Source organism: Photinus pyralis, unplaced genomic scaffold (assembly GCF_008802855.1).
Source record: "Photinus pyralis isolate 1611_PpyrPB1 unplaced genomic scaffold, Ppyr1.3 Ppyr1.4_LG2, whole genome shotgun sequence".
NCBI classification, from domain to species: Eukaryota; Metazoa; Arthropoda; class Insecta; order Coleoptera; family Lampyridae; genus Photinus; species Photinus pyralis.
Window position 1 is genome coordinate 5,022,622 of NW_022170403.1, and position 23,614 is coordinate 5,046,235.

The 23,614-nt window shown below is 36.9% G+C and overlaps 1 protein-coding gene across 2 annotated transcripts in view; it reads right to left on the reverse strand.

Annotated features, from left to right (window-relative positions):
- Positions 1-217: 217 nt before the first annotated feature.
- LOC116164854 (chaoptin-like) overlaps positions 218-23,614 on the reverse strand; it is a 30,031-nt gene continuing 6,634 nt past the window's right edge. For both annotated transcript variants that reach the window (XM_031479086.1, XM_031479087.1), the window contains exons 3-6: positions 18,667-18,777; positions 16,009-18,487; positions 15,426-15,954; positions 218-754 (exon numbers count right to left, since the gene is read on the reverse strand). In XM_031479086.1, the coding sequence (XP_031334946.1) occupies positions 423-754; positions 15,426-15,954; positions 16,009-18,487; positions 18,667-18,773 (3,447 nt within the window). In that variant the 5' untranslated portion in view covers positions 18,774-18,777 and the 3' untranslated portion in view covers positions 218-422. The remainder of the gene's footprint in view (positions 755-15,425; positions 15,955-16,008; positions 18,488-18,666; positions 18,778-23,614) is intronic.

A 23,614-nucleotide genomic window follows, 5' to 3' on the forward strand; every position in this document is an offset into this window, starting at 1 on the left:
GACCAATGTTTTAATGTGAAAGTAATTTCATTTATCCAAAATTTGGATTTGGATTTAATTTCAGTTACCTACTTGGAAAGGTTGATTTAGTGAAAGTGATCAGTGGTCCTTTGCACATTTTACTATGATGTGTGCTTTTGTCATATGTTTCGACGGGATGGACAAATTTTTTTACTTTTCGGTTGAGATTGTAGGATTGGAAGTAAATAAGAAATGCACTTTCTTAGTTTATTTATAATTACAAAAATGTTTATTCTACAATTTGCCATACCTACACAATACATGTGCATTACACGAGTACATCTTGAATTTTGAGCAATTAATTACTACTAAACAGCATACCCTGATGGGAATGTGATATGTAATTTTTTAATTTATATGTACAATTTCAGCTTAGATTACTTAATTTAAAAAATGTACACTTACATTAATATATGAGCTACGTCTATATCTACAAATGTAAGTAAAAAAATAAAGATGAAGATCACAGACGTTTTGTTTAAACACTGAGCCCTACTTAGCGCACTTGCTTGACAACTCATGTCCTCCGGGGGTAATTGCACAATGGGCTTCCTAATATTTGAAGTAGCGTCAACACAAGTTGTTTGTTTTAGTAGTTCATTCATGCGTATAGCTGCTTCAATTGGCGCATTATGAGACTGAAGTGTCTCTCTGGCCCATCTTCGAAGCCAGTGACCCAACCAGGCGAGATGGCAACCGCAAATAAAGTTATTTTCCGAAATTACGAGGCCACCTGAAAATTTACATTGTGATATTAGAACAGTAATGTACCTATGTCATAGATTTTATAGGTTATATTCGTTATTATTATTATTATATAGCATATATTCCATGAAAATTTCACAGAAACTGAAATGCATAAAAAGCGTGATCGTTTCTAATGACATTAGGTAAATAAAATTGTCTAAATCAACCGCAAAGAAATACGTTAACTAAAGGGGATGGTGTCGTACAATGGAACAATATTACTTATTTAACGAATCTACTTTCGGATCTGAGAGGAACTGTCACCTCACCTGTTTAATATACATTAAACAGGAGCCCTTTTGGACGTAGCCGAAACCGGAACAACAAGTTTTAATAATTTAATTTTAGCTGAGAAGTGAAATTCAATTAAACCCTTGTGTGTAAAGAAATAAGAAATAATTCACAATTTCAGAAAATCATTGATCTTAGGGGTAGAGAAACAATCTGAACAATTACTCTTAATTAAAATACACCATTGAGAGGCGGTATATCGTCAAATTCGTGATTTTGGAAAGAATCTCTGAAGAACGATTAGAAAACAAAATATCGAGTGAACATGGTTTATTATAGTATTATCTCGAGTATTATAGTATAACCGTTAAGTGAAAGATCCTTGACTCAACTGTATAACGCTATAAAAAAATCATTTTTTCTACAATCGATAACCAAAGTAGGCATTTGCGCTCGTATTTGACAACGCAAACGTCATCTTTTTCGAGGAATGTCACTTTGTCTCTTATAAACGACAAAATAAAACAAGTACCTATAAATTGTGCACAACTTTTGTGCAGATAAAGCGCATTTTTTTTAGCCGAAATAGCTTTTGTTTTTACATCACCAATGGATATACTTCTTGCAGATCGCTCTTTGTGAGTACCCTCTTCCGACAATTCGTTCTTGAGGTATAAGGGAATATACCCGATCACGATAAGAGGACCAGGAGGAGAGCATGGTTGGTAGAAATCAATTCCTTTCATTGGGACCTTCCATTAGAGTACCATGAAGGATAAAACTAGTTCTCTCCCCCGCCCTCCCCCTCCACCCGGTACCAATTTGAATACCATGAAGGGTAGAACATGTGTTTACCCCCCCCCCCTCCTAAAGTTTAACTTACCACCATTAAAGGCATGCGTATGCAAAATCTGAGACCAATGTGTTGCCGTATGTAAAAGCTATGCACGTTTTACTTTCAAAAACAGCATCTCAGGAAATAATTCGTGGGGGGGGGGGAGCCCCTTTTAGACAGCGAAATTTGATGGCCGTCTGGCACACCTTCAAGGTATAGGCTACCTACTGCAAAAAATTCCAGGACTCTAGGACCATTCTCCTAGAAGTAGTTCAAAACGATAGAAGTGGGTCCGGGCGGACGGACGGGCGGACAAAACGCATAAAATAGCACATTTTTTTTATTCTTACAAAATGTGCTAAAAAACGCTCGCTCTCCCAATTAATAACTATAAATCAAATATGCATTGCTCAGAGTATCCAATGACAACGAGTAAATGACATCTTTCATTTGGGCATAAGATTAAAATAATCTATGATTTGAGTGAAAAATTAAAATTTTTGGAAATATGTGAACTGCTCGATTGTAGAAAAAATCTTGTGTGTAATTCGAGCGCAAATTGATTGTCGATATCAAGAGATTGTCGCGGCAACTTTCTCTTTCAATCGACAATATATCATTTTGCGCTCTATTAAACCACACTAAACCTTTGAATATAAATATGTGTTTATGTTGTTTTCAAGTTACCTCTCAATCGCAATGGTGGTACCTAGTTTACAAGAGAGGGATAATAAATAAATAAATAAATATGTCAATGGTTCACGTCTACATTGCGACACGTCAAATTTGACAACTGTTTGCTACCGTTTTCATTATTTTATCGCGCCTTGCTACATTAGCCTATAAAAAATCCATTAATGCAATACCGACCCATTATTGAAGCATAACTTCCGAAAGTCTCATTGCGATATCTTGTGCCAAAAGCTCTATAAGCTAAAAATGCTATCGGGTTTACCAAGAAAAAGTAAGCAACTTATTTCTAATCTTATTTGTTATATTGCACTATCAGTCCGTTTTTTAGATGGGTATGTAAAAAATATGCAATCTGAAACTGGGCGCCAATGGGTCTTTTTGGATGAAACGGGGGTATTTGAAAATGTAACAATATGTAGTCATGGCAACACGACAATGCAAAATGCGTAAGAAAAATTAAACGCGACGGATGTAGGTAGCATACTGGTATTGATGAGAACAATATCATCTTAGAACTATTTAAGATACTGTGGTTTTACGTGCCGGAAACATTAATGGTTTTATTACTAGAGCATCTTTAAACTTTGCTTCAAAGAGGAACCTTAGTGCTTCGAGAACCATTTGCTACCAAATTTAGAAGAACCATCGCTTATTATTATGAACAATTCCAGTTATCACAGTAGCTTACTGGAAAACTTGCCAAATTCTTCCTGGATTAAAGCACAACTACCTATACAGGCATGGCTACGGCACAGTTTCCAAATGATGCATTAAAAGTGGAACTGCTGGAGATTATTGCAAGGTTTGATTCTTTAAATTCCATGCAGCGTGGTTTATTCGTAGTAATACTTTTAGTTTCGGGATTAAAAATTTGTTATTTCAGAAACCAACCTTCAAAAGGGTATGCTGCTGGTGAGATGGCATTACAAAATGGACATGGACGGTTGCCTCCCTACCATTGCGTTTTCAATGCCATCTAAAACATATGGGAAATTTGCATACAACATTATAACATTGGTGAGAAAAGTTATGGCAGAGAAAATTGTTAAGATATTTGGCAAGAAGGCAGTAACACCTGACAAGATTTAGCCCCTCTAATATTTAATTTGGAAAATGATTCATATGAAAATGATATTTTTGTAACTTGTGATTCAGATTAATGTTTTCCGGTTTACTCAGATATCAACATCAAGATATGAAGTCAAGGTCAAGGATGTTTTAAAAGTCACGGAAAGATCTGGAAAGGAATCAATCGATGTGGTTCGATTTACGCACAAAATTATGAGCTTTTAATAAATCTCCTTTCCCATTTGTGTATAAAAAGAACCGCCCGTTTTAACACCGACTGCTGCCCAGATTCGAAAGTGCCGACAGTGACATGTGACATGAAAAAATAACGATGGTACTGCGCACGGTCCGTATACTAAACGGTTGCCTCAGTCACTGCAGTTTATGGGCGCGGAGAGAGAGGGGAACTTCCCGCCAGTGACGTACTCTCGCCCGCCGTAGAATTTTCTGATGTTTCTGTACGCTTGACGCGAGCTTACAATGAGTTTCTGGATAGCTGTAAATAATTTTCATTGCCTACACTCGGTTTTACATTCAATTAGAGAAATTTAGAGTGGTGTTACGTCTGAATCTCACTAACAATGAGAAAAAAACTTCAAATTGCTTGATTGTAATGTTATACAATGCCAAGAAAGGTTTCTCAGTTATGAAGGAACTAAATTTCTGTAAAATCATATTTTTAAGGACTACCTATAATTACCAAATCTATTTCAGATTGCTGGAAAAAGGAGTGTTGGTAAACGCTGAATTATAGACTATAGGCAGCTGTAAAAGTCAAGAAGCGAAAAACAAAATGGTCATGGAAAAAAATCAAAAGCCGTCCAGCCGCTTAGGAGTTCAGTCACACACATCATTACCTACAGAAGAATTTTATATATCAAGATAATTATTATGCATGTAATACTAAATTATAAACCTTTCGATTCCATATGTAAAACTTACTGGTTTTATTGGTACCTCAACGTAAGTATAGCAAACGTCAACGATCGTACGTATGCACAGGCCACTGTGGAAATGTCAACGAAATAAACTACTTTTGATTGTTGCTTAAAATATCATTACAATAACAAAAAAAATATGCAAAAATGAACTCTTTTTGCTATTAGAATTATGACCAAATGCATAATTATAATACATGAGAATTGTGTGGTGGGCGGTGCTTACTGCGGGTTGAAGTACGTCACAATTGGCAGCGCGTTTTATTGGTTGTTTGGAAGTGGGGCAATCGTTTAGTATACGGACCGTGGGTACTGCGGGCGTTCTTATTAGGTACCAAAAAACAATTAAAATAATTTTTTTTTATCCTATACAAGGAGAAACTTATATTTTCTCGCCTGTGTGAGGACGCGAAAGAAGACAATTGCACGCATGGAGCGAGAAAATTCAATTTTGTCGGCTAGGCGAGAAAAAAATACGCCTTATGTAAGCTAGATGGCGCGGTTGTAATAAAATGTCAAAGAAGATTATTTCTTTTTAATCAAATAAGAAACATAAAATCGTCAACACTGATTTAATAATTAAATTTACCCTATGTTCACTTTATTTTACTGAATTCAAGAATTTATTTAATTACCGCGAACCTCTATAATTATACCTATCAATGTTTCGTGAATTTGAATACTTTCCCAACATCACGTGACCAATTCAGACGTTTCAAACTTAAGTCATAATCTTCCATTTACTTTCAATAACGAGCATCTGTGTCAATACATTTAACACCAAGATGTATGTACTTTGCACTGTAAGTAGAACACCGCTTATCCGCAATAAGTAGCATTTTAACATACGAGACTACCCCGAAGTTAAGTGTCACAAATGTGTCCAGTGTGACTGTACGGAATGAATAAATCTATTTATAAAACACATTTTTTTAAAATACAAGATCATCAAGGATTTAAAGTGTGCCCATTGCGCGTTCGTCACCAAGCATAAATCCAGTCTTAAAAGCATCTAACATTTGACAAGACATGGATCCTGCCAAGGATTTAAAATGTAACCGGTGTGATTTTCTCCCTGAAAACACACATTCAATTTTTAAAACACATTTGTTAATACACAAGACCAGTAATAATTTCAAATGCGCCTGGTATTAATTACAACCCCTTAAATCCCGTTATTTTCTAAGGAAATAATCACGCGCCAGTGAAATGCCGGAAATGTCAACTCAGTTCGCAAATGATTGGTGCACTCTGCTCTGTTGCACCGTGACTCCCTTCGGTGACTCCGCACCGTGACTCCCTTCGGTGACTCCGCACTGTGCAATCGCAAGCGCGCTAGAATTGGAATTTGCGCTGAACTGTATTATAAGGGAAAGGGGTAAATCTACGAGTAAAAAATATACTCGAGGGCCCACTTAGATTGCACCGTATCGTAAAATTTTTTTCGCGTAGTAGCAGGATACGTGGAAATAAACAAAACAAACGCGTGCACGTTGACGCGTTAAAGCAAATCCAAATTCAAGCGCTTGCCGTCGGACGTTGTTGAGGGATTAATTTTAAATGTAAGTGTATAGGATAAAAAATATTGTGTGCACCACGGCACGAAAGTTGTTTTCCGGGCCTCAGGAAGTGGCCAGCCTCGGCTGCGCCTCGCCTGGCAATATCTTCCTTCGCCCCGGAAAACATCCACTTTCCAGCCTTGGTACACAAAGTACTATTATTATACCTGAATCACAATCTCCGTTTTAAACACTCAAATGCGTGCGAAAAAAGGCCTTTAAAACACACGTGCTTTAAAGTTGTTAAGCAATGATACTTCAAGTATGACTTTTGAAACTGCCATCTGGGACTGAAATAAAAAATCCTCTTAGGTCGCTTTCTGTAAAATGCAGAATATGTCTTTGGCTTGTACCTATCCTTTGGTTGAAGCTTTCATAAACGCGCGTAATTTAGGGTAGGTATGCTCCCAAATGTGTTCCACTTTTTAATCGCAGCATTGTTTGAAGTTTTGAATGAATGCACCAAAAGATAGAAGATTTAAATACCTTTGACATTTCCTTCATATATGCCACCATTATCGATGCATTTAAGACTTTGTTCGTAAGATGCTTCTCATTCATCCACGAAAACATCTTTTCGTATTTGGATTTTACACCTACCAAGTTTTCTTTAGATTTTACAACAAGCGTTTTAATGGACGGTGTATTATCTTTTTCAACGGAAATCGTTTTATTCACAAAGAGATGATTTTTAAAAGCAAACGTCAAGTGATATTTCCATGGCAATCGTGAAATTACGAAAACCCAGCCCACTTAATTAGACATGTATTCCAGTATAACGTCAATATGATTTCATTGTATTTCCTATTTTTAGATTATACTGCAGGTATAATAAAAAATACTATAAGATACACGTGTATAATTGGTCTTTAAAGCACTTGCAACGTTAAAGGCACTCCGCTTCGCGTCGTGCCATTAAACTCGTTGTGCGTGCTTTAAAGACTTGATTATACACTTGTATCTTAATATATTATTTCGATTACGTCCAAATAATAATGTCCACCTGGTTAGTAAAAAATCACGACATAGACAATTTGTTACAAATAACTACCGAAGCATTCTTTTAGTAATAATTGCGGTCAATAGAAGTTGTTGATGTAATGAGTATCCACTATGCAGCACTGTCCGTATGACTGACTACATACGTATTTTCTTCTATTGATTGCATGCTAAACGTACTTATTGATGACGTCATAATACTCCAGCGTGCGCCCAAATTAAGGAAAATCCTACTTATAGTAGGTTAACCGTGTTCTTATAATCAAGGTAACATATTTTCGTTTTCTGAATTCATAAAAAAAATTGCGAAAGTTCACGAGCCCGCAGCTGGTATAGCAATGGTAATAATGTTGCTTTACAATGTCAGACCTAGTAAATACGCAAAGCATATGTAATGAGGGAATGAAATAACACCCCACACTCCGCTTACCGTCATATAATCAAAGGCTTGAGTACGTACGTGAAGGTAAAAAAGATAACGGATTTTACTGAATCTCTTATTTTTGGTGATTGCCAACAACAGTATGCATTGGAATGAGATTGTAATGAATCAGATGATACCGTATTTACGGACTTATTGGGCCGTATGAATAAAAGTGAGCAAACGCTTATACTTGCAAAACTCAAAGTAAATACTCGTAACTGCCCCTTCATACTGGTCTGTTTAGCATGGTTTAGCAGCGCTGCACTGCGTCCTGTCCTTCTGCTTAGAAGGGCTGCTAAGTCGCCCAGTGCGAAGGAGCACTTATGAGTATTTACTTTGAATTTTGCAAGTATAAGCATTTGCTTACTTTTATTCATACGACCCAATATGTCATAAAAAAGTATCAAAAATAAACAAATTTTAAAAATTCCCAACTCCAAGGACATATACTTTTGCATCGGTCATCAGGCGGACGTTTTGTTTGGATTCGGCACCTGCAGTAATGATGGGTCACCCTGTATATGTAATTTAAATTTTTTATTAAATGTCCATGTGGTCATGGGTCGATTTTGTTTTGTATCGGAATTATTGGTTCTTTTTTAATTTAAATAGTTACCTTGTTTATTTTGTTTATTTAATTGTAAAGGAATTAATAAGAAGGTACCGTTCACTAGAACGAAGCGCCGCCAAGCGCAGCGGAACGGATTTTATTTAAAACATAGGATTAAATGAGAGTGCGCACACTTGTCGGAAGCGCAGCGATTGGCACCGCATCGAAGCGGCCTTTTTCTATTTCTCCGCATAAAGCGGAAATTATAAAGGTATCTTCCTCACCAGAGGATACCTTTGTTAAATGAAGATTAGGATAACTTACAGATGACAGAGTGCTGCGCCGTGTCGCTTCGGTGCAGCGGGCTCTATGACACGCAAATGCGCTCCGCGGCGCTGCCATGCGCCTCGCGTCGCTACGCTCTAGTGAGCGGTACCCTTTAAGATTAGATTTAAACATCTGGAAATTATTTGCGTAGTATTTATAAGTTATCTTATGTTTTTCTCCTGTTGTAGATAAGAAGTTTTTTTATCGCCGCGTACGCGAATTAAATTTAAAGATCCTTGTTATATCCTTATCGCCGCATTGAAGCCAGATGCAGTTTGATCTTTCGAATACGCGCATTATTTTGTTAAGAAAGGAAGAAAGGTAGTGAGGAGAGGGAAGCAAACCCGTCTTAAACGACTCCGATTGTGGGCCAAGCGCTCGTTTGTTGGTGGATTTTTTTGTGGACGACGTAAATCGAGTTTTTTTGGACGTTAAAACCATAGCTTTATTTGAGCATACTTACACTACAACTACAACAGTAGTTCACGTTTTAGTAAAAAGTACGGGTACTAAGAGATGGAAGTCGTTGCGTTAAAAGTGAACGTTAGCGAAAGCATATTTTTCACTATAATTGTAATTACATATAACAAAGTTAGTGTCGTTTAAATCGAAGATTGAGAGCGCAATCGAAGACCACTTGCTTACGTGGTGTGTGTTGTCTGGCCCTGAGTGCCTGCTTTTCCTTCGGCCTGATTGTATTATGTCAAACGAATTTGTTTCATCTGTAAATGATTGGTTTTGTGATTAATCGAGCTCAATATTACGGACTAGATAAGTTTTCATGTTAAATTTGACTAAAGATTGGAATGCTAACATGGTATTAAAGTGGTAATTACAGTTTAAGAGCTGTACGGGGCTTGTTTTGGATCCACAAAGGGCCATTCTTTTGTAATGACAATTCAAAATATTAGAAAATTTATATCTAATGGCGGCATGATACATTCCTACAAAGAAGAACCACAGCATACACATTACACTTATACCTACTACTATTTGAACATAACCTCTCACTGTTAGAAAAAGTACATGTCCAGTAAAAATTGAATATAGCAGTTATCATAAAACTTAGAGGCCCCGCAGTATCATAAAATGTACTAGCATACGCCGAACGATCAAAGTTAACCTTTTTTTGTGTTAAAAGGAATCACTTCGTCATTTTTCAAATTTTCAAAATTTTAATCAAAGGTAACTTGAATCTTGTAAATGGAACTACCAAGTTTTTTTTATTGCATCAAATATAGGATTTGTTAACTTTCTAACGATATAAGCAGACGGTATTTCTAATAATACCCACGCACTAATGGCCCACTCTGTGTATTTATTTCTATGGAAATTAACTGTCACATACGTTTAACAACAGGTAAGGTAGGTACCTAAATAGACTGACCATTAGTTTTAATAAAATACACTCCCTCCATATAATTTTTTCTTTCATTACTGTAAGATTAGAACAGTAGGAAAATCTAATCTAAACAGAGATTTGGCCACTAAACTTTCTCCTGCCAAGTCGCAGCGTTGAAACTCGAAAAATTTGTCACCATTGCATGACATGAAACATTCCACCAGTTGTTCTCCGGAATTATACATTTTCTGTATGTATTTGACAGTCCCCATTATTAGAAGTCAGTACCAGAAACTGATACACGTAAAGTCCAAAGATATTGCGCCCTCTTCATGCTATTATTTATTAAAAGACGAGTGTACACCTTTCATAACTTGAACAAAAAGACGAGAGTACTAAAACTCTTTGTTCTAATAATGGAGTAGAAACTTTAACCGAGTTCCCTTACAAGAGATAAGAGAAACCAATATTTGCCCCATATAATAGGTAGGCACCCGGAATTCACACTGAAAGAGGGTTACTTAATACCTAAAGAACAAACAGATGTTCGTGTTATTGAGTTCAATAAATTATGTTAATGAATGCAGTCATTGCGTGTGCGTTCAGTACACAAAAATAATGGAGTGCCGCAAATTCCTGTTAAATTACCACTTGATGTAATGTGCCCAAACTATGTTGTTCCGAAATGAATAAATATTTCAAATTTGATTTATGATTGCAAAGTGCACTCGTTTGAAAAGCATTTCATTAAACCTATCAAGTGAGCCCACTCTAAAGCAGAGTTTATTCATAATTCAAGCTATTCTACCGATTTTGTTGTAGGTACCTATAAGTAATGTACAGGGTGTAAATCGAAAAGTGGAACATAGGCGTTTAACATGAGAAATTACTTTTCCTTTGCGCAAACGTTATTTACACAAAAATACTTCAAATAAAAGTTATAGAGATATAAATTCTGCATCTAAATCATGTGAAACGATTATTCTACCTCTTCTTGTACCTACGCGAAAAAATTAATTATAAAGATTCTGTTTTCACGAGTTTTTAGTCTAAGTAGCCATGGACTATGTTTTTCTTTTATCATAGTCCATGGTTTTACGATGAGATAAAGAACCAACGTTCTGCAAGGTAAGAGTAATTAAAGGTTTATTTGTTAGTAAACTAGTCGTGATTTTAAGCGTGTTTCCTCATATTTAGTAGCGATTTCCGACAATTAGGGGAAATAAATACTGGTTTCCGAGCTCAATATTGTATCTTTTGCGAATTGCCCTGACTAGCGCCTTATTATTATGGAATTTATGTAAAAAATTGTAGGTAGTAGTATATGATTACCTTTCATATAAGACACGGTCGACATTTTCGCACAATTAAATGAACATATATGTAAACATCTTCTATAAACAGTACTTTACTTTACTTTAGGTGACAGGGATAAACATTCACTTACAATATTTTTTAAATTCTTAGATGTGGGCGATGAATCGACCCCAAGCGAAGTGGAACTTTTGGAATCATTCTCAATGCTTGAATGGCAGCTTTTAGCTTTTAGCGCATTTTACGAACCAGACTAAAGCTACCTATATAAGTAAAAAATTGTTGAAGTGTTTTTTTGTTTACTGGTGTTTTCATTTAAGTTTCTGTTAATTCAACGTCTCTAAGGGTTCTTTCAGTTAGATTAGGGGTTTGGTGTTGATTTGGAATTGAAAGCGAACACAGCTACCTAAATACTAGCTATGACGGGTAGTTAATATACAAGAAATTAATGTCATTTTGAACCATATGCCAAATTTACATCTTATTTATAAACATCAAATTTTTTGGTGAGAACTACATTTGTTTTCAGAACTGTCCCCGGATGAAGCACGAAAGATCCGTGCAAATATTTGACAAATAAAGGACGAAGGAATTATTGTTGTATATTACGTGCCGAAGCCCAGGATTTCCTGTACCTTCCTAAAATCGATAATGCATTATGTTCAGCTAAACAAGCAGCATTACAACCAACCAATCTCTTTGAAATATCAAACTACGACAAACAAGGCACTGCTATTGATTTTTAGTAAGACGTAACGAGCAAGAAGGTGGTAATTTTGTTACGACGTGAGCTTTGCCACACTGGCTTCGAAAAATTTTGTAAAAAATGGTAAGGAAAGGTCTTTAGTGTTACACTTTGCCCTTCGTGAGCCAACATAGATACCTGAAAATGGCATATACATAGAATCCGTCGCTCCTTGTCTCTTGTAGCACCGTTTCAAATTTAATATACCTACCGAACTTCAACAGTTATGGAGGGGGGGGGGGGGTATATTATGTCCGCACTGTAATTGCAAATTGATTTTGATGCAGATATCGTTCGTTCAGAACTTCTTCACCTCAATCAGCTGCACAGAAATAAATTCAATTCAGAAAATGGCTCGGAGCAGTAACAAAATCGTCTTGAGATTACCATCATTCTGAACTGAACCCAATTGAAACGGTATGGGCAAAACAAAACTTAGGTGGCATTGAAAAATAGATACTTTGAAATTTAAAAAAAGTCAAGAAACTTTTTCATAATGCTGTTGTGAGCCTTGGCGTGTGTGCAACACGTTATCAAGGAAGAAAACAAAATATGGGATGTATTAACTAAATTAAAGACTTGCCTGTCCACCATTGTAGAAGTCACAAATCTATAATCATCAAATTCAACAAAGCCAATTCGTGTGATCAAGATTAAGAGTAATAGAAAAGAAGCGAAGTTTTTGTAGCCATCAATGAATGCTTGTTTAGTTCTTTGTGCGACAGGAAATTGTAGTTAACCACCAGATTATTGGATTATTAAAAACTAAATAATTAAGATTTCTTTAACTAATTGTCTATTGATCGCTTAGTATTTGTAAACAGGCACTGACAGCCTCTCTTTCATTCAGCTTTGTCACTTTTGCGTGACGCTGGGGTGCAGTGTCGATAAAGATGTCCCTCGGCTATCGGATTACCCATTTCTTTGAGAAGGGGCTGGTAGCCAAGCTCTGGGCAAGCGCCTTTGCCTTACTACTCATGGGAATTGTATGGATGATAATTCAAACACGTCCTTTCTGGGCTCCTCGTCAGAAAGGACCAACAATCCGTGCTCTCAAAAGGGGCCCGGTAACGGTGTAGGCTCCTTGAAAGAGGGGACGGCTCAAACGCAGGACCTTATTCAAGGACCTGGTGGTGGGCTATCTCCTATTCGCAAGAAGAATAGAAGTCTGTGTAATGCCGATCGACTGGAAAGTAGCTACTCGGGTGGTTACCAAGGGATCTCTGAGATCGGCGGTCAACACTTTCAGCCTATTTAAGAGTGCAGGACCGGACGGAATATTGCCGGTTCTTTTGCAAAAGGGTCTGAAGTCGCTGCTGTAACACTTGTTGGATCTTTTTAGAGCATGCCTGACTTTATGGTAAGTATATCACCCAATGCTGAAGAAAGGTAAGAGTTGTGTATCTACATAAACCGGCTCGTGCCAAATGTGATATATGGCGAAGGATTACAGACCCCTACCATCGTTTCTTAAACGGCGAAGAAGCTGATAGAAGCGCACATAAAGAATGGGGTACTGGTCCTCAGACCACTACATCCATTTCACCATACTTACGGGACTGGTATGTCCACGGAGATGGCTCTTCACAGATTCATGTGCATGCTGGAGAAAGAGCTCATGCATAGGGCTCTTGAACAGGTGGATAGGGTCAGTACCCATGGTCTCCCCGTTAGCACGGAAAAGACCGAGGTTGTTCCATTTACAAATAGCAGGAGAGCACACGTTAACTGGGTTTGACCAGGTCGCCTAACCTGGAACGGGCATATCCAGCGAATAAGCTCACTGCATGTCAATGGGCATGTAGAAGGGATTTTGGTTGTACATGGGGATTGAACCCTCGACTCGGTATAAATACGGCTGAACGATTGGAACGAATAGAAAGATCGAGGCAGCCTTGGGCACGGAAAGATCTGGGGGGAAATCCTCAGAACCGATCCCTTCCTCGCTAGAAGGAATGTGATTCGGCCTGTCTTAGTAAGACCAAAGTGGTCATGCTCCCGGACAGGAAGCAGCGGCTGAACTCAGATTGTCCATTACTCAAACCTGAGGGGCTCGTGTAGTTTACAGACGGGTCCCCGACGGTTCCCTAACGGTAAGGGGAACGGGCATGGATATATATAGTGAACGATAGAGATGACATCAGCTTTGGAACAAGCGATTTTGGTCACTTGCGGCCTAGCCGACGGTCGATTTTTGCCGCGCGGCGAAAATCGACCAGTGTAAACCCCTTTTTAGGTGAATCTAACGGGTTAAACTTAATCTGGGTGCCAGCGCATTGCGGAATAGGGAGCAACGAAAGGGCAAGACGAGGTAGCTTGTGAAAGCAGTGGTGGAGTCTTCGTCGGGCCCGAGCCTACCTTAGGAATTGCTCCCTATATTTTCAGGGCCAGGATTAAAGATTGGGTAACAGGCAACCGGACTCAGACAGTCCAGGGCTATTTAACAGGGCCCTTTGGTAAATCTGGGTCTCCCAAGCTTATAAAACTAAATAGAAGCCAGATCACCTGCACAACATTGGGCTTGTAGGAAAGCCCACGTGCAAGTAGCTAGGCAGCTGAAACTACCGAACATGTGGTCTGTCACTGTGGCGCCTTGATCAGAGCTCCAGCTATCTGGAACCGAGGAGGGTGAAGCAGCTTAGGTTAAATTAGGTCCTATCCTGTATTGACAGCAACGGGTTCTGAATCTTGTTGCACAAGAAAGGGGGTAGGCACTAATGATCCTAAATGCTGACGGGCTCCCCTTATGAATAGAATACCTGATAGAATATTATACATTTTTAAAGTATGATGTAAACATAATGCATATGCACAATAAAGGTAAAGAAAGACTCATAGTTGCTACCTAATAATATAAAAAAGCATAAATGAAATCTATCAAAATGTGAAAGAAATGGTCTATGTGGCTCAGTGGTAGGGCGTTGGGCTACATAGCCGGAGGTCGGGTGTTCGAACCTCGGACTAAGTAAGAATTTTTCATCTGTGATAGAGATGGGAATTTCCATTCTGTCAACTACTGTGAATTAGCTTTCCCTGCAGTTTTCCTAGAAGATAAAATATCGGAGTAGTATAGAAGTTCTTCTGCGAGGGTACCTCTAAATAGCGTTGGGCGCAAGCCTCTTGAGAGCCCAGAACGAGAGAGGGTTAAATAATAATAATAATAAATAAATAAATAAATAAATAATAATAACATCACACAACCCAGAATATATATTAGTATAAAATGTGTCTATTAATTTTGATGCCGAGGTTCTAGAGTTATTTTCAGTGTGAATCAATTCATCCTAGTTAAAAAAGAAAGAGTAGTTATGCGGTTTTTCGGTGCAAGATTCTCACACGCGCCAATAATATTATTCAATGTCTCATTTCAAGGAATTAATGACAAGTACGGCCTGTTGAACATATTTAAAACACAAATTTTCAATCGTAAATGTAAGTTGTAGAAAGTTTCTCTAGGAAAACTTTCCTTTAAAGCCGCTCAAACGTGTTAAATCCTATGCAAGTGATCATCAGAAAGCAAGTAACTGCTACTTAGTTAATTAATGTTTTAGAGCTTTCTGGAGCTATTCATCATGTGTTGGTAGGGGAATTTATAACTAGTTAAGTTATCACATCTAAATTGGTCTACTTACCCTTTATAGATGTAGCGCCAACTTTCTTCCAAGAACTATAGTTGACGTACAAAACTTCAGGACTGAGATGCAATAGTTTGTTGTTAATTAACTCTATGCTTAGGTGCGCAGTTCTATGAAAGCTGGAAAATAATCCACTAGGCAACTCCTCAATATCAGTATTAATTATTTTCAAGACTAAATCCGGATTTCGTACAAACTTTGAAAATGCTTTCGGTTGAATTATTTTCAAATGCTTTCCGGAAATTTCGACGTGTCGTATTTTAGGATTGGAGACGCACATTAACTGCTCGTCTAACACCGATTCCTGTAGGTAAATTTTTAATATGCGTAATTGCTTCAAGCTTGACAGCAAATTGCACATTTGCGTCGAAAAGTCCTCTATATTGGGCCACGTTTGCATAGTAAGGGTGGTTAAAATTCGAATCTTTTTAATGGCTCTGCTATCAAACTTTTTTAGATTTTTCATTCCATTTATATTCAATTCTTGTAGGCTTTGTAATCCGTAAAAACTCTCAGACGTTATTTCCTAAGGGAAGGTATGATAGTCGTTTAACATTCAAATAGAAAACATGCAAGTTACCTTGATTGCGTTGAATGATAAATCTACCACTTTTAGAAAAGGCAGATGTATCCATAAATGCGAAGGGATTTGGGTTAGGTCGTTGTTGTTCAAGTACAGATGCCTTAAGTGCTTTAAATTCTGTAGGGAGTTTTTTTCGATGTATTCTATGTTATTATAGGATAGATTCAATGAAACTAGGTTTGGCAGTGGTAAATATGGCACAGAAATAATACCTGTATTGGCGAGATTGAGTTCTTTTAGATGTTGCGCGTAATGGAATAACTCTTTAAAATTGGCACGTAACGGATTGTCACCTATATCCAACGTTTGCAAGAAACCGAGACTAGTAAATACATTATCGGGCAAAATGGTGAGCTTGTTTTTATTTAAATTTAGATATCGGAGATATGGAATATCTGGAAATGTCGTACTGTCAACGTGCTCGATATTGTTCCAAGATATCGACAAATGTCTCAAACTGCCACCAACTTCTGCTAAACTCAGACTGGGGACAACAGAGAAAAAATTAAAGCTCAAATCTAGCATTTCTAGCATTGTGTTACTCAGAACTTCTTTAGGCAAGTACTTTAATTTATTGTAACCTAGACGGAGCACGCGTAATTTGGGAGTACTCGAAAATTGGTGGTTGTGTAACTGGGGAATAAAGTTTTTCGATAAATCTATAATTTGTACATTCTGTAAACCGGCAAAGGCGTGTTTGTGTATTATTTCAATCGAGTTTTCATTCAAATTTAGTTGTTCCAGTGACGTCAAATGCATAAAACCCTTCGGTTCTATAGCGGAGATATTATTAGAGTTTAAATACAATTTTCGGAGTAATCCAATATTTTCCAAGCATCTAGGCACATTCCATATCTTATTATGGCTCATGTCCAGCACTTCAATATTGAGAAATTGCTTGCCGGCTTGGCAATTATGAATGTTATTCCAACTAACATTTAATTGAATTAAATTTGATATATTGACAAAGTAATTAAAATGAAATTCCGTTAAACGATTTAATTGCAAATCCAGTTTCGCCAATAGGGGAAGATTAGCAAACGCGTGTTCGCTAATTTTTGCGATTAAATTGTCCGTTAAAATCAAATGTTCCAAATTTGGCAGATATGAAAAGCTGTACTTATGAATACTTTGTAGAGTATTGCTAGATAATAATATGACTTCCAATTCAGGTAGATTATTAAATGTATCCGGGTTGAGAACGGAAATTTTGTTATTATTCAGCCTGATATCTGTCAAATGTCTATGAATGGTCGATGTAAATAAATTCTTTGGCAAAGTTTGAATGTCATTAAATTCCAGATTCAGAAATCTTAAATTGGATAAGTGCTCAAAAGAGTGCTCAAACATTGTGTGAAATTTATTGTTATCGGCAGAGAGGAACTGTAAGTTAACCAAAGGTTTGAAAATTTCTTCCGGTATCTCTTCACGATTTAATCCAAATGATATTTCTAAATTTTGCAAATTGTGCAAACCTGAAAATGCCTTGGGATCTAAGTACATTAATGGATTAAAGCTTATGCTAAGCTCCTTTAATTTACCTAAATTGGAAAATATATCGGATTTTAAGTTTGTAATGTGATTATTGCTTAGGATTAAAGTTTCAATTGTAGAAGCCCACTCCGTGAACGTATTCTCTTCGATATCATAAATGTCGTTGTAAGCAAAATTAAAATGCGCAATTTTAGTACAGTTCTGAAAAGAGACGGATGGAATTTTATTAATTCTATTTCCACTAAAACTTATTGCTTTCAATGAGTAGCAGCAGTTTGCGAATGCATCATCTGGTATCTCAGTGAGGAAATTTGAAGATAGATACAAATATTTTAAAGACGGTAGTGTACTTATACTGAAAGGAAATTGCGACAGACGATTATGATCTAAATCCAAATACTCCAAATCGTCCTCAATTCCGTGAAACGCCAACGGATCGATAGTTTCAATTTTATTATAAGATAAGATTATTCGTTTACACGAAACTCCTAGAAAAGTTTCGGCAATAAGGCCATTTAAATCGTTAAATGCCAAGTTTAAATCACGAACGTAAACAGAGGTGTTAAATAGTAAACGAGGTAAAGTTTTTAAATCGTTTTCTCCCAAATCAATTTTCTCTAGTCGTAACTTGTTGTCAAATTTATGATCTGGCAAACTTTCGATGTGATTACCACGCAAATAGAGCCACTGCAATCGAGGTAAAGTTAAAATTGAGTCGAGTGGAAAGTTTTCTATTAGGTTGTGGGAGACACTTAGAGTTTGTAGACTAATAGGAAGGGAATGTTTATAGATTTTGGTTAGTTTGTTTCCATCCAAGTTCAACCATACTAATGATTTAAATTGATGGAATCCACGAAATTCTTTCGGAAGTCGTTCATCAATTTCCGAAGACAATTCTGTGATGTCGTTTTCTCCAAGAAACAGGTTGACTAACGTATTTTTAACGTGTGACCAGTCACCCACAATGAAACTGATTTGATTTCTGCAAGAGTAAATAAAAGTTTATTTAAATACGTAATGATGTTGAATTCGACGTTCACAACGTTATTTGCTACAGTTAACTCTTTTATTATTTTTGGCAAACACAATAGTCAAATCGCGAACGTAATTATGGGACGGTAACAAACTTAAATTAATTTGTGTAAACACCATTTAATTTACCTGTGTAAATTTAACCATTGTAGACTACGTAAATCTCGGAACGCTCCGAAAGGAATAGCATCCAGTTGGTTATAACTCAAATCCAGTGAAACGAGAGAATTCTTCATTGAACTGTAACAAAATAATAAATACAATAGGTGCTTCAAAACGTGTTTAATGCGAAATAAAATAATAATTGTTATTGAGAACCTTTCGTGTTGATTATGAGTTATATTTGCATAACAGGCCCATTAAAATGCTTTAACGCGGTGTAAAATGTAACGCCCCTGGTTCTTAAAATTACTTTCTGAATTAAAAATAGTTGATTTTTTTGCTTCCAATTAATTAAACTAAATGCGTTTATGTAATCGGTGTTTTCATTTGTTAATTATAGTAATAGCAACATCAGGTTCAATTTACTTCATTTATTGCATGTGACGCACGGTTTCATTTGGTCGTTAACATACCATGTGCTCTTGATGAAAGTTAGTTGTGCATGTTAGTAAACTAGTTGCTTTTGAGTTACATATATACTTGGCTGTTGTATTTGTCTTACGGTTTAAAATTTAATTTGTGGTTTCGAAACTTAACAGTACAAATATTATGTAACTCACTCTCACTATAAGTAATAAGATTGCACAGTGTGTAGTTGAAATAGAAATTGTAACCATAACTTGTCCAGGATAAAAAGAAATGTCAAAGAAATGAGTTTGCGTAATGGTAGAATGATACATTGTATAATAATTCACATCACCTATATACTTGTTAAAACTTTATGAGGCCTGTGCAGTTAGAGAACGAAATATATAGTTTCTGCTCGTGGTCGCTTCGGCTACATCTCCGCAAAATAAAAATGTAATAAGATTGATTTTTTATGGGACTGTAGGTAACATGTTTTACTCATATTTTTAGAAATCCTTCAGTAAGTAATGCTAGATTGAAAAGTTTTCTTATTTGTTCTTAGACTACTCTGCTATACGTGAATTTTTTTAAAATGCGAACATAGGAGTTTGCATGCAATGTAATTCCCTATGTTCGATTTAAAAAGAACACAACAATCTATTGGTAGTTCAAATGAGTAGTAGATAAAATTGACAGCTGTCATATTTTTAAAAGTACCGCCGTCTAATTTAATTTCGAAATCGGTTAGGTGATTGCTCAGAATGTCAAGGAGGACACTTTGAACATTTATTGTAGTTGTTTTCGTTAGTTATTTACTTATTTTCTTCATGTATGTATTGAATAGATCAAATTAGTAGAATACCAGGTGCACATGACCTATAAATAATTGAAGGTTGGTTCACAATGAATTGTGGTGACAGCGCGTGTCCTGTGAGGTAAAGTTACCTTAAGTTTCGGAAAAATTTATCCTAAAGTTGCTAGGGCCTCACATGGCTTCTTTAAAAAAAATCTTACCGAGTGCTCTTCATGATGAAGACTATAGAAACAGTTTATGCTGTTCTGTCACGCAAATTGCGCGTTTTGCTAGTGGGAATGTGAACCGCGCACACCTCATAGATTCATGCGTTTTAGCATTGGAAATGCTTGTTTTGTATGGGTATGAATTTACCAGGTTTGCGGAGTAGAAAAAAAGACAGTGGTGTCGCGTCTAGTGTTGATTGTACCGTACTCGACTGCAATCGGTAGATTTAGGAAAAGTCGCGGATACTGTCGATACGGTACTTAGTTAACAGTGCGCAGGGGTTTTGTTAAATTGAAAATTCTCGCACATCGCCCGTGATAGTATTACAAGCATGTTACGCCGCTTATTATTCAGAAAGTTTACGATTATCCCGTGTGAAGGGTTATTTATGACTTTATAGGTTATACGGTTATCATTTCCAATGTCTCCGATGGTTGCAAGGATTGCGAAATTTGTGAATTTTTTTTTAAAATCGAACATAGGGAAATTACATTGCATTACAAAAGCGTATGTTCTGTTGAGTGTAGCCATACAGAAGGTAGTTTAGGTATCACATTGTATGTTATTGATATAGTCTGTGGTTACGAATATGAAGTACAACTGCGTTACCGTTTTTTACAAATTATGCATTCATGTTTTTGTTCAAGTATATTCACTAACTAAACAAATTTATAAGGAAAGTACACTGTGCAATTCATTTATTACAATTACAACAATAGGTTATGGGACCAGTAGTGTTTGTGCTTGAAAAAATTATCAAAGTCCTCGTGTGAGATCGAAGGGACTTCAGCGCATTTTTGTGTGGCAGATCAGTATTCTATTAGCCACTTTCGACTCAACCATCCATAACAGATCTTGTCGAAGGCTACTACATTCACTAACCGTTTCCCACTTTCCGCGTGCACCCGCAATTCGCTTTTAAAGTTAAAATCGGGTCGGGGGCTACCACATTCCCTTTGACGGTAGCCACTTCCGACGTCCCGTTCACCCGCAATTCGCTTCTATTGGCGACACGAGAAAGAGAGATAGCGATTCGAGATTTACGAAACGTTAAACCGCGTGAGTTCGCAACGGATGGTAAAAGGCGCCCGAAGTTGACTACTTCTCGAAGACGCGCCTCGCAAAAGATCGTTAATTTCGCCCCTAGGACAAAAAACAAAATTCCACCACGCAGGAGTTGTGCGCGTTTACAACATCTTTCTGACGACACCAATTTGAAAAGAATCGGACCAAAACTGTAGTAGAAGGAAAAAACTGAAAAACCTTCACGTTAGCATACTACGCTCGAGGATGTCGCCAACACCACATCATGTAGCCATGTCCCTAAGGTTGACAAATTTCACGGCCTTGTACATACACGTACACCCGTTGCCTTTCTACAAGAGTTCTTCTACGCGCCCAAATTTGCAGCCAGCCAGCCAGCCAGCCAAAGTGAGATTAAAAGCTACTTTTTACAAATAAATTTGCAAAAATGCGCTAAAAACTGCATATTTTTGAGGTTAAGAATCCGACACGTTTTTTTTAACGGAATAAAAAATGAATACACGTTCTTACCTTACGGTTCAAACGACAATATACCAAAATGAAAAGTAACTCGGTCGAGAAATATGGAATTACACAATTTGATGGCAAAAATTACGACGATTGAAAGTTTCATATGGAGATTATACTTGATCAACACGAGGTCAAGGAATGCATTCTGACTGATTATGCAGATTCTAAAGAAGAAGGGCTTCTTAAGAAGGACAAAAAGTGTAAATCGATCATTGTGCAGTGTGTGGCAAATACACATCTAGAATACATAAAGGATAAACATTCAGCTTTTCAAATGTGGAGTGCGTTGCAAGCAGTATTCCAAAGGAAAGGTATTGCCAATCAAATCTATCTCCGAAAAAAACTTTTGACGATGAAATTCGATAAAGGAACATTGGAAGAGGACTTCTTAAAATTTGAAGGAACGGTCAGAGAATTAAAATCAGTAGGTGCTAAATTAGAAGATGTTGACGTAGTTTGTCATTTGTTAATAACACTACCGAGTGAATACGACAACATAGTTACAGCTCTAGAAACCGTTGAAACGGAAAAACTAACTCTGGAATTCTTGAGTTAAAGAAGAATAACAGTTATCAAGAGCGAAGTGCACCGTCAAATGTAGCATTCTCCGACAGCAGAAATAAAGCAGGGTACTAGCAAAAGAAAAACCACGGAAGCATGGACCGAAAGAAAATCATCTGTCACAACTGTCGAAAGCCAGGTCATCTGCGAGCAGACTGTTGGTTTAACAAGAAACAAGCGAACGAAGTGGGACATGCTCGGGGACACGATGAAGAAGAAGATGAGCCTACCGCATTTTTAACTGTCGCATCAATGGAAGTTAGTCCAGTCAATCACATCATGTGGTATGTAGACTCAGGGGCCGCCGACCGTATGGTATGTAATGAATCCTATTTTTCTCAAATTAATAAATTAGATAAGCCAATAAATATTACTGTAGCAAAAGAAAATGAAAACTTAAAGGCTAGTAAAATAGGAAATATAAATGTAACTTTAAATACAGGAAAACGGGCTGAAATAAAGAATGTATTACTCGTAGAAGGTTTACGGCACAATTTGTTATCAGTACAAAAACTTGAAAGTCAAGGATTAAAAGTAGTTTTTGCAAATAAAAGTGTACATATAATTAAAAACAATGTGGTAATTGCATGTTGCGTTGTCTATAGTCATATACCAAAGGAGAAGCAAAAGGGCAAATTTGAACCAAAGGCAGAAGAAGGAATTATGATTGGATATACTCATAACGGATATCGTGTATGGAATCCAATAACCAGAAAGATTACGGTCGCCAGAAGCGTTGCATTCGACGAACGGAAGACTATTACACATATCAATTCCGGTAAAAACAATGGAAATTCAAACGTTCAAATTGAAGCAAGCGTAGAAATCGAAACTCCCCAAGACAATATGAAAGTTTCAGAAAGAGAAATCGAAGTGAGCGAGGAAACCGAAACTCAAGAAGAAGAAGAAGTAATTCCCACAAGGAAAAGTATGAGAACTAGAAAACAACCCAATTATTTGAACGACTATGAAACTGAGCATCTAGCGTTAAATATTTCAAGTTTTATCCATGGAAATCCCACTGATTTTGATGAAGCGAAGAGTGGACCAAATGGTAAATTTTGGACAAATGCTATAGGAGAAGAAATTGAATCCCTGAAAAACAATAACACTTGGACCGAAGTGGAAAGACCAGACAACAACACACAAACTATCGATAGCAAGTGGGTATTCAAGGTGAAAAAGGACAAGAATGGAAATCCGATTCGATATAAAGCAAGACTCGTTGCTAGAGGTTTTATGCAAAAGAAAGGTTTCGATTATGAAGGAACTTATGCACCAGTAGCGAGGCTAGTTACATTGCGAACTCTTTTAGCAATCGCAAATCACAAAAAGTTTATTCTGAGACAAATGGATGTTAAATTCGCCTTTCTTAATGGCAACCTAGAAGAAAACATATACATGGAAAAACCAAAAGGCTTATCAAATCAC